We start from the raw sequence: 14,489 nt of genomic DNA, 5'->3' as shown, positions 1-14,489 counted from the left end.
TATATATATATATATATATATAACAGTCCCTCGTGCTTTGCTGTAAATTTCTGTAACTTGTTGATATTTATACCTCAGAATTATTTCCAGTGTTATCTGTTGACACACACACAAGGGACTGAATACAAATATCTTTACCAAATCAAAAATAAAATTTAAGTGATACAAACCAGTCTTGTGGATTTTTAAATTCTGCTAATTTACATTTGTAAGTTTGGGTATCGAACGTGTTAATAACTAATGCCACCAAAGTGTTGCGATTTTCCTCTGTCATCTGGGTGAAGAGTTCTTGGGTACATTATGATTACATACACTTTAAGTATTGAACTTAATATGAAAACTCTAATGTTAATAATACCAAAAACAAATTATTTTGTACATAGGTACAAGCTATTGATTTGGATATGGACTTAAATGGGTACATACATTATGAGCTAGTGAAAGGAGAGAAGGACCTGTTTAGTATCGATAGTCGAACAGGAGAAGTTCGGCTACGCCATTACCTTAAACCTCACATAACTGCTTATGATGTTGTCGTAGCAGCATATGATAATGGTAAGCAATACTTCTGCCTTTCAGTGATGTTAGAACATTGATATTTCTATTTTTTTTAATTATGAAGTAAACATGTTAATGACACGATTAGTTTTAATTATGATGAACAAAGTCTGTCATTTTACTTTTAGTAATCTTTGATGATAATTAGTTTATAATAATACATATCATTATTGATCAACTTCTATGTGTACATATCTATGAATTTGAAACATAATAACCAGGTTTTGATGGAACCTTGCATGTCATATTTAGAATATTTTATCCTCAAACATCTTTAACAGTAGAAATACCTCAGGTTATCAGCCATAAATTGATTCTCTCTCTAAGAGCTTTAACATGATTTTTCACTGCATTCGTAATACTTTCAGGTAATTGCAAAATCTAAAGTTTTGCTTTAACAAATAATTTTTTATTGCACTTTGTTTAACTGTTTAAGTACATTTGTACTGGTATAATCCATTTTTTTATGATTGACACGTGAAATGACCTTTTCTTATCACAGTTTGAACTTAAATTTGTGTTCATAATTTATCATTCAGGGAAGCCCTCATTACGTAGTGAAGTAGCTGTACCCATAAAGGTGATCAACAGGAACATGCCGACATTTGAAAAACAGTTTTACAGAGTTTTAGTACCAGAAAATATACGTCCTAAATCACCTGTTCTCTCAATCACGGCTGAAAGTCCACAAGGACGCCAACTGATCTACAGTATTGTTAAAGGAAATGATGATGAAGAATTTGGAGTTGATTTCAACACTGGTATATACTTATATATATATATATATGTGCCTGTCATTGTTAAATGGTTTTTAATTAATTGAGACAATTTACTTAAACTGATCTCAGTTCATTTATATTATTCATACAGAAATAGGTTTTAATTGAAACACTTCAGAGTCATCCTTAAATTCAAGCAAGTGATTGGTACTTCCTTAACATTGAGAAGTTAAAAATGACATTTAAAGTTAAAATCTCTTCTTTATTTTTATCTTTTGCAAAGGTACAACAAAATGTGTGTAATGTTTGGTCTCTTCAAATAACAGTTAGGCACCTAATTTGATACTTAATAGTAGGGATTGTGATGAAACGAAATGGAGGCCATAAAAATCGCCCGTTTAAAACCATCTTTAAAATGTCTGAATATTAACAATGACTATTTCACAGTATTGGCTGAGCAATACTAAAGCTTATTGTACTTATAAAGTTTATTAAATCACTATATATGTGTTTATGGATTGAATCCAAATTTTCGTCTAAGTAAGTAACTTTTCCAGACAAGTGGGCAGAAAAAATGACAAACCTTATCGTTCTAATTATTTTACAGAACTCTTCTGTCTGGGGTCCCAATGATTCCTTTCTTGTACCAAAAAGGATACTAGTATATATATATATATATATACTGGATGATGTGCTACTTTGCATATAATTAAATTTGAGGGTATGTTGGTAGAGATCCTGATGGATAATAAAATTTAAACAAGTATATGTGTGCCCCCATGCTTGGTATTGCTGGTGCACAAAAATATAGTTAATAAAAAGGAAAACAAACAAGTGTAATAAGAAGTGTTTAAATTTTATAAAGACAAGTATGGATCGATATATACGTAACCTAGCTAGCTGTAGTAATATAGAAAGTTCTAATGTTACAAAAAGTATTGAAACAAGAAAGTCAAAACTACAAAAGCTGTTACTTAACCTATTGACCATGGCTGCTCTAACATGCACAGAATTTTTGCAAGCTGTACACCATGTAAGGAACACTCACATTCAACTGCCAGAAGTGGACTGTACTCTATACAGTGAACCAGCAGCCAATTGGAAAGAATTTTAAGAAACTCAATTTGTGTAGTTTTGACTTTCTTGTTTCAGTACTTTTTATAACATTAAAACTTTCTATATTACTATAGCTGGCTACGTTATGTATATATCAAATCCCATTTGCCTTTATAAAATTTAAATGTTTTTTATTATACTTATTTTAAAAAAGAAATTACTTGGGGAGAGAAGAGAATCCCCATCCTATCCAACCTATTAGTGACATTAGTGGACTTTTGATCTGATTACCCACTGTTAACTGGGGCTTGTGTTTGCTAGTATTGTTACTGAAACAGTTCTATCTCAATATGTAACTTTACACACTTAGTTGTTTAAACAGAAATTGTATATTAGTAGTATTAAGCAGAATTATATTAAATTAAGCGAAATTACTGGCTGAAATAAATCTTGCACTTGTAAAACAAAATCGCAAAAATTGAGGTCACAGTTTTGAGAAATTTTCTTAGGCTTAGATGTAAGCTATATATATATGTATTTTATAGTGAATACCAAAGACAAGGATTAACAACTTTTTAACTCTTCGTACTTTAGGGCGTGTAGTTTCTGTTTATTATCCTAAATTATATTATTTTTACTTCGAACTATAATATTTAGTTCTGTAAGGGTGACATTTCATCAGTTTTAAATACTAACTAACAACGTTTGTTGTTGTTTTAATAATCAAGTATCCAATTTTGAAATATTTAAAAAATGCTGCATAAATTTTATGTATTCAAAATTGTAATGTCTCTCTTTAAGTTGAGCAATCTTTCAGAATACGTGTTAGAAATTACTTTCCTAAGTTTTATTAGTAAAATTAGTATAACCTACATCTAAACGTGTTTAACATTTAGCTTGTAATACTGTATATGTTTTTGTCATACATCATTTAAATATTGTTAATAATTTTAAAACAATTTTTATGTAGATAAAATCATTATTTTGTTTCAGTTAAAGGTAAGAGCTTGTTAACTTGTCTTATCATCTTTCAAGAAAGTTTGGTAAATATACAACAAAGTATATAGGTACATCCCACATTAATGTCAGACATTCTTTTTTATTTTCTATGTGAATTTTATGTTTACTTATACATCTTTCTTTAAATCTGTTTTTAATTTTTTCTTCTAAGGATAAAATGTAACAATTTCTTTCACAGCATTAATATTTTAATACAAAACACTAACATCACCATAAAGTTTAGATTTAGTGGGTCAGCTGTTATAAAACTGGTAAAATTCTATTTAAAAAAAATTGAATATATTCTTGATTCATTATAATTCATCATGAAAGGTGCAATAAATTTTCCTCCTTGAAATGACCTCTGTAAATTGAAACCACATTTCCATGTAACACTTCGAGGTGGTAATATGCTTGAATGTGTAGCACTTCAAGACGATACAGGGTGGTAATATGCTTGAATGTGTAACACTTCAAGATGGTAAAGGGTGGTAATATGCTTGAATGTGTAGCACTTCAAGACAGTAAAGGGTGGTAATATGCTTGAATATGTAGCCCTTCAAGATGGTAAAGACTCTCTTTATATGCTTGAATGTGTAACACTTCAAGATGGTAAAGACTTTATATGCTTGAATGTGTAACACTTCAAGATGGTAAAGACTTTATATGCTTGAATGTGTAACACTTCAAGATGGTAAAGAGTTACACATTCAAGCATATAAAGACTTCAAGATGCTTGAATGTGTAACACTTCAAGATGGTAAAGGGTGGTAATATGCTTGAATGTGTAACACTTCAAGATGGTAAAGGGTGGTAATATGCTTGAATGTGTAACACTTCAAGATGGTAAAGGATGTTTTGTTACTTATATTTGTCCCACAACAAAATCATGAAATTTTTGTCTGATTTTTTATTTTATCTGTATCTTCATTCATTCATCATAAAATCTAGCCCAGATTATCTAAACCTATTGGTGATATGTGCTTTAACATTTACTGACCTTAGCTTCACATGAACCGTAATGTTTTTGGCCGCCACGGTACACTTTTGGGAAGCCAATGAACTAACATATTAGAGTTTTTATTACAAAAAACAAAATATCCAATAAACATATATACACACACACATACTATCTAGGTTTATCTAATATAACATAAAATATAGAAAAGAACATTTTTTATTATGAGATCACATAAATGAATGATATATAAACCTATCCCACACAGTATAATAGTCACTTGTTCATATTTAAAATACAGAGGTGTAAAGTGTTATGTTTTTATCCAAATAAAATACAAGATATTTTTTTGTAGATGATATCAGGAAGAGTATTACATGGACTAGTTTGAAGAGTCACTTTCAACAAACGACCCATAATTAATATGTAAAGAAAAAATAACACACTTAATTTTTTTAATTTATCCTTATTTTAAATTTATTTATGCTTCATTTACAATTGTTTTCTTTTTTTGGTTCTTATATAGACCCAGGTCATAATAATGGTCCATGTGAGTATAATTCAGAAGCTCTTAATTTGTTTATCATCATTTAACATTGTGTCCCTGGCTTAACATTTTCTGCTTATTACTAACAAGAACAGCTTTCTGCTTCACACTAATCTGCCTTAGTCGCGTTAGTTTAGCATGACTAGTATCTGCTCTAGAAAAATCACATTAAGAATATTTTCGTTCAAGTATTTGGAGTCCATTGTATTTTGTTTTATTGCTAGTTTGCTTTTATTTAAATGGTTGTTTAAGTTCTTTTGTGTCATAGAAAACAGCACTTTTTATTTGTCACTGAAAAATGAAACTAATTGTTTTTGTCACAGTGTAAAGGAAAAATCTTTAAGCGATTGGTTTAAGAAAAACTACTTGTTTTTTTAAATGAATTGAATATTCGGCACATTCTATTGGACTGCTCAGATTCTTACAGTGTTCTTCCTAGCATGGCTAAAGTTGGTAGCATGAGGAAAGAGAACGGAATATGCTTGGTGAATAGATGGCTTTCTTCGAAGCATGAGGAGCACCGATAGAAATTAAAGTAGTTTAGCATGTATGAAATTGCATTGTCCTCAGCACCATTTATGAATGTATTTTTTACAACTTTGCACAGTTCTTTTATTCAAGTTTTATCAATGGTTATTAGTTTAGTTGTGTTTTTTTTGGTTTTTGATAGTTTTTTCTAAACAATGACTTAGTTTTTTTATTTTGTTATTGGAAAACTTGTATAGTTTTCTTTTTTTTAGGCTAATTGTGCTAGAAAAATATTATTTCTTTGCAAATCATTTCAGTTTGTTTTATGTTTCAGTCGTTCTCCTTGAGCAGAAAGTATTAACGTTTTTTTTATCATTTTCAAGGTCAAGTTTAACTTAAAAGAATACAAAAATAAATAATCATTGTCAAATTACTTAGACTTTTTACAACCTGGCCAAGATATTTTAATTTTTTTTGTGCTGTTATTTCTTGTATCATTGAGATTTGGTCATGTGATAGGTGTTATCTTTGTGGTGGAGGAGCTTGACTTTGAGATCCGTCAGCAACATCATATCACACTACGAGCCACTGATTCTGTATCTGGAGACTACACGGATGTTTTAGTGGATATCCAAGTTGAAGATGTGAATGATAATGCTCCCATGTTTAGTCAACCAACCTACAATGGAACGATCTCAGAGGCTACACCCTTTGGAACATCAATCCTGAAGGTTTATGCAACTGACAGAGACACAGGTCCTAATCAGGATATACAGTATAGCATTCTAGGTAATGCTACTGCTTATTTCCACGTTGATCCTACAGAAGGCATAGTCTTTATCAAACATTCTCTTGACCACGAAACTCAGCCTATGCATCATTTTGTTGTTATGGCAACAGATGGAGGCTCACCATCTCTAAGCTCGACGGCAAATGTTTGGGTTACAGTTTCAGATATGAATGACAATCCTCCTTCATTTAGAAACCCATCTTATAAATGTGTCCTTAGTGAACATGCTGAACGTGGGCAGTTTGTCATCATGGTGGTTGCATCTGATCCTGACGTTACAGACCAACCAAAACTAGCATATTCTATTGTAGGTGGCAATGATCATCAGGCTTTTACAATCAACAACACAACGGGTCAGTATTATTTATCTTTAATACAAACTTTAAGTGGTTTTTAATGAAATTTCTGTTGACTTTCTGTGAGCTTTTAATTGAGGCTTTACTTGCTATTATAACTTCTAAAAATTATTAATAATAATGTGATCCTGATTTTTCAATTTGAAGAAGTGATTCGCCACATTTTCAAAACTTTACATGTCCTGTATTTAAAGCAGACTTGTGATTTTATGGACTTGGGTGCCTTGTCATATTCGTGATTGTAGAAACATTGCCTTTATAGTAATGTAAGTTATCTTAACAAGTTGCAGAAATTGTAAGTTATGGAAATTATCTGTTGGATATGCAAGACTGTTAAGCTTAATAGTTATTCTTTAGTTTATTTAGTGATCTAATATTTAATGATTATTTAGTTTTCTTAACAAGATTGTTAAAAGTTAATTATTTTAAAAGTAATAGTTATGACAAGTTTGTTATGTAACTGTACAAGTCACACATTGTGTATGCAGTTCGATTGTTGTACTAGGCTTTAATAATACTGTTGACATCATCTTACTCGAAGCTTCCAAGTTTTTCTAGTTATGTGTAATGTTGTTACTACTAGAGGACTAGATGGTTATAGATTTTTCTTTTTCGTGTTATAAATCCATGCAGATACAGCAAGTTAAGGAGGATAGAAAAAATGTTAGATAGCCGGTGTGTGAATGATAGGCCTTAATTTCTATAGTGTGTTTCACAGCTGTATTGTAACAACAAAAAGAGAAAAAATTATTTGTCTCTTCAGTTGGGTTCTAAAGTAACTGAACCAGTCTGTGTGGACTTTTGACAAGAAAAGAGAATTATTTAGAGATTTAGATACAACTGTGATGTCCTATATTGTAAAGAATTTTTTGGACATACGTTTGACTTGTTTTGAATATATTATTTTAAAACAAGTGGATTGTGTGCTGTCTGTTTATTGTTTGAATATATCACCAAGAAGTCACAGACACCCACTGTAAAAGAATCCCATCCCCTATTCATATAAAACCTGACTTTATCCTTAAAACCATTTCATGAAAGCATCATGAAATTATTCTAACAAATAAATTAAAATGTTTCACATTTTTGATACACTTGGTCCTTTTTGGTTTCAAATTTTCCCATTCTACAAATTGTTAGCCGAAAAAAAAACCTTGAGTAATACATTTATGTAATAAAAAAGATGAAACTATTTGTACAAAACCTTGAATATTTCATGCATTTCTGAGTGTTGACAATTTCCACAGTAAAAGTAATAAGTGCCAGAATAGTTTTTCCACAAAAGTAGAGGTATTTTTATGTTCATCCTTGTCTTTAATGGTCTTGTTTCCTTATACACGTTAACAGAAATTGTAAATTTTGTGTGTGTTTATCTCTACTTGATTTAAGTGTCAAGTCTTCCTATTTAAGTTTCCAAACTGAAATTATGAAACCTTTTAATTTTTTTTTTCTCCCATCTTCTTTCTTTTTTATGTTCTCTTAGAAATCGTACTAAGTTTATATGGATGTCGTTTTTTTAATCTTTGGACCATATTTAATTTTATATCAACCAGGTATCAACAGAAAATCTTAGTCTTTGTAACAGTCAAACATGATTTATAAGTTGACACTACCAACCCAGTTGTAATAAAATATCACCTACTCTGTGGCCATAAAACTCAAGAATTTGACTTTATGAATCTGTTATAATAGAAAATAACTTACACTGTGTGACCAGGAAACTCAAGAATTTGACTTTATGAATCTGTTATAATAGAAAATAACTTACACTGTGTGACCAGGAAACTCAAGAATGTAACTTTATTGAATCAATTATAATGATAAACGATTCTTGAAATAGCATCTCATATAACCAATAATCTAGGGTTAATGGTATTTTTCCAAGAAATAATCAAACAATGTGCCACTTTCCTTCTATATTATATACATAACTTTACCCTTTTGGACCAAGTCTCGTATATTCAAAGAGAAGGATCTCAATGCCAAATTTGAGGGTTTATACCACTAAAAATCAGGTTTTTTATTTTTGAAGAACATAAGTACAGGATATTGAATTTTGTTGTTGGTTTTTTCAGATTTTTGCTACAAACATTTGCTATTGAGTGACCTAAGAATTAGTTTTTTCATATTATATCTTAATCTATTGTTTGATTTTATGGTAATACTCAGGATATCCAAAGAGGAAATACCTTTTTTTTTCTGATGATAACATTTTCTGTTGATGACTGTATTATTACATCTAGGTGTGGTCTCCCTTTTCAATGCTCATCAGTTCTGGACACAGTCCTCCTATGTTTTGAACATATCAGTAACAGACGGTGTGTACTCCAGCTATGCTAGAGTTACAGTGGACATACGGAGTGCTAACAGACACGCACCCGTGTTTAGCCGAACGAAATATGAAGTTGCCTTAGAAGAGAACCTGCCACCTGGATCCTTGGTAGCAACTGTGATTGCCACAGACAAAGACAGGAGTGTTTATGGAGTTGTCAGATACTATATACAGAGTGAAGAATGTTTGAAATTGTTCAGTATAAATCCCAGTTCAGGTAATGTAACACCAAATCAGTATGTTTTTTCATTAATGGAAATGAAGTTCGGAGAGTAAGCCAGATCTCACAGTGCATTGGAACAAGCTGTCTTGTCATAAGTCACTGGTTTCTGTTTTACTTAAGAATAATGGTATTACTGAGATTGTTGCGAATAGTAAATCTGTAAAGGATATCTGTTTAATATGGACAGTAATATTACGTATTTACTTACAAATAGTGATGGTGTAACGGAGGTGGTTTATTCATGGACAGCTGTATAGAAGAAGTTTCTATGTTGGAAGCAGTGTAACAAAGAAAGTTTATATCTGAAAATAAATGTACCAGAGGTAGTAAGTTTACTTGTGGACAGTGATGTACAAGAGGTACTTAGTTTACTTGTGGACAGTGATGTAACAAGAGGTAGTTAGTTTACTTGTGGCCAGTGATGTAACAAGAGGTAGTTAGTTTACTTGTGGACAGTGATGTACCAGAGGTACTTAGTTTACTTGTGGACAGTGTTGTACCAGAGGTAGTTAGTTTACTTGTGGACAGTGATGTAACAATAGGTAGTTAGTTTACTTGTGGACAGTGATGTAACAAGAGGTAGTTAGTTTACTTGTGGACAGTGATGTAACAAGAGGTACTTAGTTTACTTGTGGACAGTGATGTAACAATAGGTAGTTAGTTTACTTGTGGACAGTGTTGTACCAGAGGTAGTTAGTTTACTTGTGGACAGTGATGTACCAGAGGTAGTTAGTTTACTTGTGGACAGTGATGTAACAAGAGGTAGTTAGTTTACTTGTGGACAGTGATGTACCAGAGGTACTTAGTTTACTTGTGGACAGTGATGTAACAAGAGGTAGTTAGTTTACTTGTGGACAGTGATGTAACCTCCCCTTGCCTCTTCCTGCATGTACCCATGGGTATTATATATGTAGTACTGGTTGAGACACTACTAATTTATTTTTATTTTTATAAAATTTTGATTCATCTGTTTTAGGCCTGATGAAGAACTTGACATAAAGTCCAAAATGTCTCCAAAAGCATCTCATAGGAAACTGTTCAACTGTTTGGAGTACTTAATTCTTTGTTGGTGTTTTGTTGTTTGTATTTTGCTCTCTTTTTATAAGACTCTTCAGGCTTTTATACTTCCTTAAAGTTCATTTTTAAGTTGTATTTGATACTTTTTTAATTTTGGTTTTCCTTTTGTAAACATGGAAAATTGTTTTAACTCTGTTGTTTGAATGTTTTGTTTCACATTAATTTGTTCATTATTTACATTTAAAAAGGGTTAACATTCCATCGTGTTTGCTTTTTTCTTTATCAGGTTGTTATTAGTGAACATTTCTTTTCAAAATCAAATGGTTTAATTAAGTGTAATTTACTGTTATTTCACTCTTTTCTCCGAAATTACTTCGGTATCATTTATTACATACAAATAATTTTGATTTAACAATACTTATTATACTCCATTAAGGTTTAGAGCTTTGTTACATTAGTAGTGATATACTTAACTATATAATGTGTACTTATGAGGATGATCAGTTTACAGTTGTTATCATCAATTATTTACTTCCTTAACTAAAATATTTTAATTGCTCCATTTTAAGATTTTTTTTTCTCTCTTCAGTTTTATCATCCCACAATAGTTTTCTTTTCATTATTATTAACAGGAGAAATCGTCACAAAAATGTCCTTTGACAGAGAAAAGAAAAACCTCTACGAGATTCCTCTAGTGGCCATGGATGTTGGTGGACGAGCAGGGTACAGCACGGTTAGGCTTACCATTACAGATGTGAATGACAATATACCACAGTTTTTAGTTGCAGAGTATCAAGTTAGCATACATTCAAACATGATAGTAGGCACGACCATTTTGAAAGTAAGCAGAAGAGTTTGTTGTTAATATATGTACATAACTTTAAAATGTAAATTTTTAAAGTCAGAATTTCTCTAAAATAGCATGTAAAATTATTTATTTTTGAACCTGAGAGAAAAAAAATTAAGCTTCACGCCCTATTAACTAAAATTAATTAAGTAACAAATTTTGATTGTGAAAATTAAGTCAAAGTGACTAGAAGCTAAATAAACTGAAAATAACACCTTCACTAAAGTAATAATTTGACTCAGTTGATTGGTTACAATAAATAAACTGAAAATAACACCTTCACTAAAGTGATAAGTTGACTCAGTTGATTGGTTACAATAAATAAACTGAAAATAACACCTTCACCAAAGTGATAATTTGACTCAGTTGATTGGTTACAATAAATAAACTGAAAATAACACCCTCACTAAAGTGATAATTTGACTCAGTTGATTTGTTACAATAAATAAACTGAAAATAAGACCTTCGCTAAAGTTGATTGGTTACAAACAAGTTTATAAAACTTTTTTTTTAAAACAATTTTCTCTCAACATCTATATTTAAGTTTTTTAAGTGTAGTTGTAAAATTGTAAGACATATCAAATATTTCTGTTCATGTGAGAATTTCATGGTTGTAATGTATATCAACCATATGTCTTGCACTGTGGGTGGTCTACATCAATCATGTTATTTTTATATTTATAATAGTCGCTACAGTGTAAGATGTATTTCTACTATAAGACATGCTATAGTCCTTGAAATTAAGTCTTCAAGTAGAATTAATCATAAAAAATATTGCTATACCTGTGCCCCCTTCTCATTCTCACCATCCTTCTATATATATTTATTTATTTATGAATGAACTAACAGTTGTATTTCAAAACTCATGTTTGAAGTATTTTTTTTAGTTTTGTTTATGATTCTTAATCAATTTGTTACTGTTTATTTCTTGTAAGGTTTGTTATTTTTCTTTTTGTTTTGTTTTTAATGTTGATGAGATCAATGGCCATTATCTGAAGAAAAACTTAAAATTCCAAAACTCCTGTTTTTGTGTTCAATGTTTCCTAATTAAATAACTTCTCACTGTTTGTAAGGTTTTGTTTTCCAATTATTCTCTGAGTATTTTAAAATGTTCACTTGTTTATCTGTTACACCTTTGATTCCTCTCTGCATCTTGGGTAAGTTATCTCCTTCTTCTTGAAATATTTATTTTTTTCATACGTTTTCGTTTTTTTTTAGGTTTCAAAACTCTGTACGAAAGAAGTATTTAATGATGTTAGTTGAGAAATAAATATGGATTTCATATTAATTTTGTAAGGATAACTATATGTATGTATATATCAATTTCTTATGACCGTCAAAACTTTTAAATACCTTAGTGACCAGATTCTGAAACATAACGAAGTTAATTTAACTTATTTAGAATAAATAAGTATGGCAAAAAAGTATGTTTTACAAACTGTAAATCATTTTTTGAGTTGGAAGGTATGATACTAGAAGACTTTATGTTGGTGTTTATTACATAATATCACCTGTGCTTGTTCTTTGATATACAACTGAAAAAGTGTTTACAAACAATTCAATTTCTTCAACCTTTTCGTTGCATGGATAAAATTGCTACTAACTAACAAAAATGCAGCTTCACGTGAGAGAAGGATGACCTGCACAGTGAACGCAGCAGACAAGCAAACAAACAAACAGAGAGATTTTAAGTTTTATATACGGATTGTTAAATAAGTTGCATGATATGTTTGAGCTTCCCCTTAAATATCATACAGTTCCATTACTTTTCATATTTAGGATCTGATAATGTTGCAGAACTCGCATTCCATTGCTGTTAAGATGCAGTACGTATACAAATGTACGTAACTACATTCTGACAGCTAAAAAATGGTTGTACTCAGTCTTGTTCTGAATTAAAAATCCAGTTTCTAGCTTCTAATGATTTGATAGTGCGTTATAGTTAGTGCCAAGAGTGTGATTTTTATCAAGTGTCTGGCCACATCTGGTAAATCTAAATTAAGAAAAAATGCTTAACACTTGGGTCTTTGCACTTCCAGTTAATTGATACATTTCTCTGCTATATTACCATTATTATTTTAGTTTACGAACATTCTCCTTCTTAGCACTCATAGAAATTCATATCTTTAGGCTTAAGAGTGGTATATTAGTGGTTTGAGTTAATTCATTTTGATTGAGAAATCAATATTGTTTAACTACTTTAAGAAAAAATTTTCATGTTAGGGAGTTCTTTCTTCTAGTGGTTAGTTCTTTGGCCTTGTAACTGAAAGGTTGTAGGTTTGAATATCACTTGAGTCTAGTCATTGTGTTCTTAAGTAAAATTCTTTACCCAAAATTTGCTTCAGTTTATTCAGCTTAATAGTTGCAGTTACCCAGGGATGCTAATTGTGGGAGGGAGAAAATGGGAAAATTTCAACCAAGAAAATTAGAAGAGCCTGACTAATAAGTATCAGATTTATGTTTTTACTCTGTGTGTGTGTGCTGTAAATCTACAGTCAGTCCAATGTCAGGCCACATATTGTTGCATTTTCACTTTAGAAAGGCTCTTCACTCCAGTGTATGATCCGAAGTTAATATAAATGTACATACTTAAATTATTTTTTTTCTACCTTATATGACAAAAATTCTTTAGTTAACATGAACTCACAAGAATTAAATATGTTTTAACTTTCTAGGTACATGCATTGGATTTGGACTTGGCAGAAGCGGCATCTTTGGAGTACAGTATATATGAAAGGAACAATTCAGAAATTCAAAAAATGTTTCACATTGCTCACGATCAAGGAGAAATTTACCTTAAAAGTTCTGCTAAGGGGCTAGGTTGGTGTATTTTGTAGTTTCAATATATAAACATGTTATGGTACTAGGTTGGTGTGTTTTGTAGTTTCAATATATAAACATGTTATGGGACTAGGTTGGTGTATTTTGTAGTTTCAATATATAAACATGTTATGGGACTAGGTTGGTGTATTTTGTAGTTTCAATATATAAACATGTTAAGGTACTAGGTTGGTGTATTTTGTAGTATCAGTATACAGATGTTATGGTATTAGGTTGGTGTATTTTGTAGTATCAGTATATAGATGTTATGGGACTAGGTTGGTGTATTTTGTAGTATCAATATATAAACATGTTATGGTACTAGGTTGGTGTATTTTGTAATATCAGTATATAGATATGTTAAGGTATTAGGTTGGTGTATTTTGTGGTATCATTATAGAGACATATTAAGGTATTAGGTTGCTTATTTTGTGGTATCATTATATAGATATGTTATGGTACTAGGTTGGTGTATTTTGTGGTATCAGTATATAGATATGTTAAGGTACTAGTGTGGTGTATTTTGTAATATCAGTATATAGATATGTTAAGGTACTAGGTTGGTGCATTTTGTGGTATCATTATAGAGACACGTTAAGGTATTAGGTTGCTTATTTTGTAGTATCAGTATATAGATATGTTAAGGTACTAGGTTGGTGCATTTTGTGGTATCATTATAGAGACACGTTAAGGTATTAGGTTGCTTATTTTGTAGTATCAGTATATAGATATGTTAAGGTACTAGGTTGGTGCATTTTGTGGTATCATTATAGAGACACGTTAAGGTATTAGGTTGCTT

At 30.8% G+C, this 14,489-nt stretch overlaps 1 protein-coding gene across 6 annotated transcripts in view; it reads left to right on the top strand.

Moving 5' to 3' along the window:
- The window catches only part of LOC106464820 (fat-like cadherin-related tumor suppressor homolog), a 62,162-nt gene that overhangs the window by 13,618 nt on the left and 34,055 nt on the right, over nt 1-14,489 (top strand). For 4 of the 6 annotated variants that reach the window (XR_002611834.1, XM_022392613.1, XM_022392615.1 and 1 more), the window contains exons 11-17: nt 384-555; nt 1,098-1,319; nt 4,817-4,840; nt 5,825-6,448; nt 8,695-9,000; nt 10,656-10,864; nt 13,546-13,690. Coding sequence is in view for 5 of the 6 variants with exons in the window: in XM_022392613.1 (XP_022248321.1) it covers nt 384-555; nt 1,098-1,319; nt 4,817-4,840; nt 5,825-6,448; nt 8,695-9,000; nt 10,656-10,864; nt 13,546-13,690 (1,702 nt within the window). In the remaining variant the exon portion in view is untranslated. The remainder of the gene's footprint in view (nt 1-383; nt 556-1,097; nt 1,320-4,816; nt 4,841-5,824; nt 6,449-8,694; nt 9,001-10,655; nt 10,865-13,545; nt 13,691-14,489) is intronic. The other 2 variants (XM_022392616.1, XM_022392614.1) reach the window with 1 other exon arrangement.

The sequence above is a fragment of the Limulus polyphemus genome, unplaced genomic scaffold (genome assembly GCF_000517525.1).
Source record: "Limulus polyphemus unplaced genomic scaffold, Limulus_polyphemus-2.1.2 Scaffold1750, whole genome shotgun sequence".
In the NCBI taxonomy this organism is placed as follows: domain Eukaryota; kingdom Metazoa; phylum Arthropoda; class Merostomata; order Xiphosura; family Limulidae; genus Limulus; species Limulus polyphemus.
This window is presented reverse-complemented; position numbering and strand designations above follow the sequence as displayed.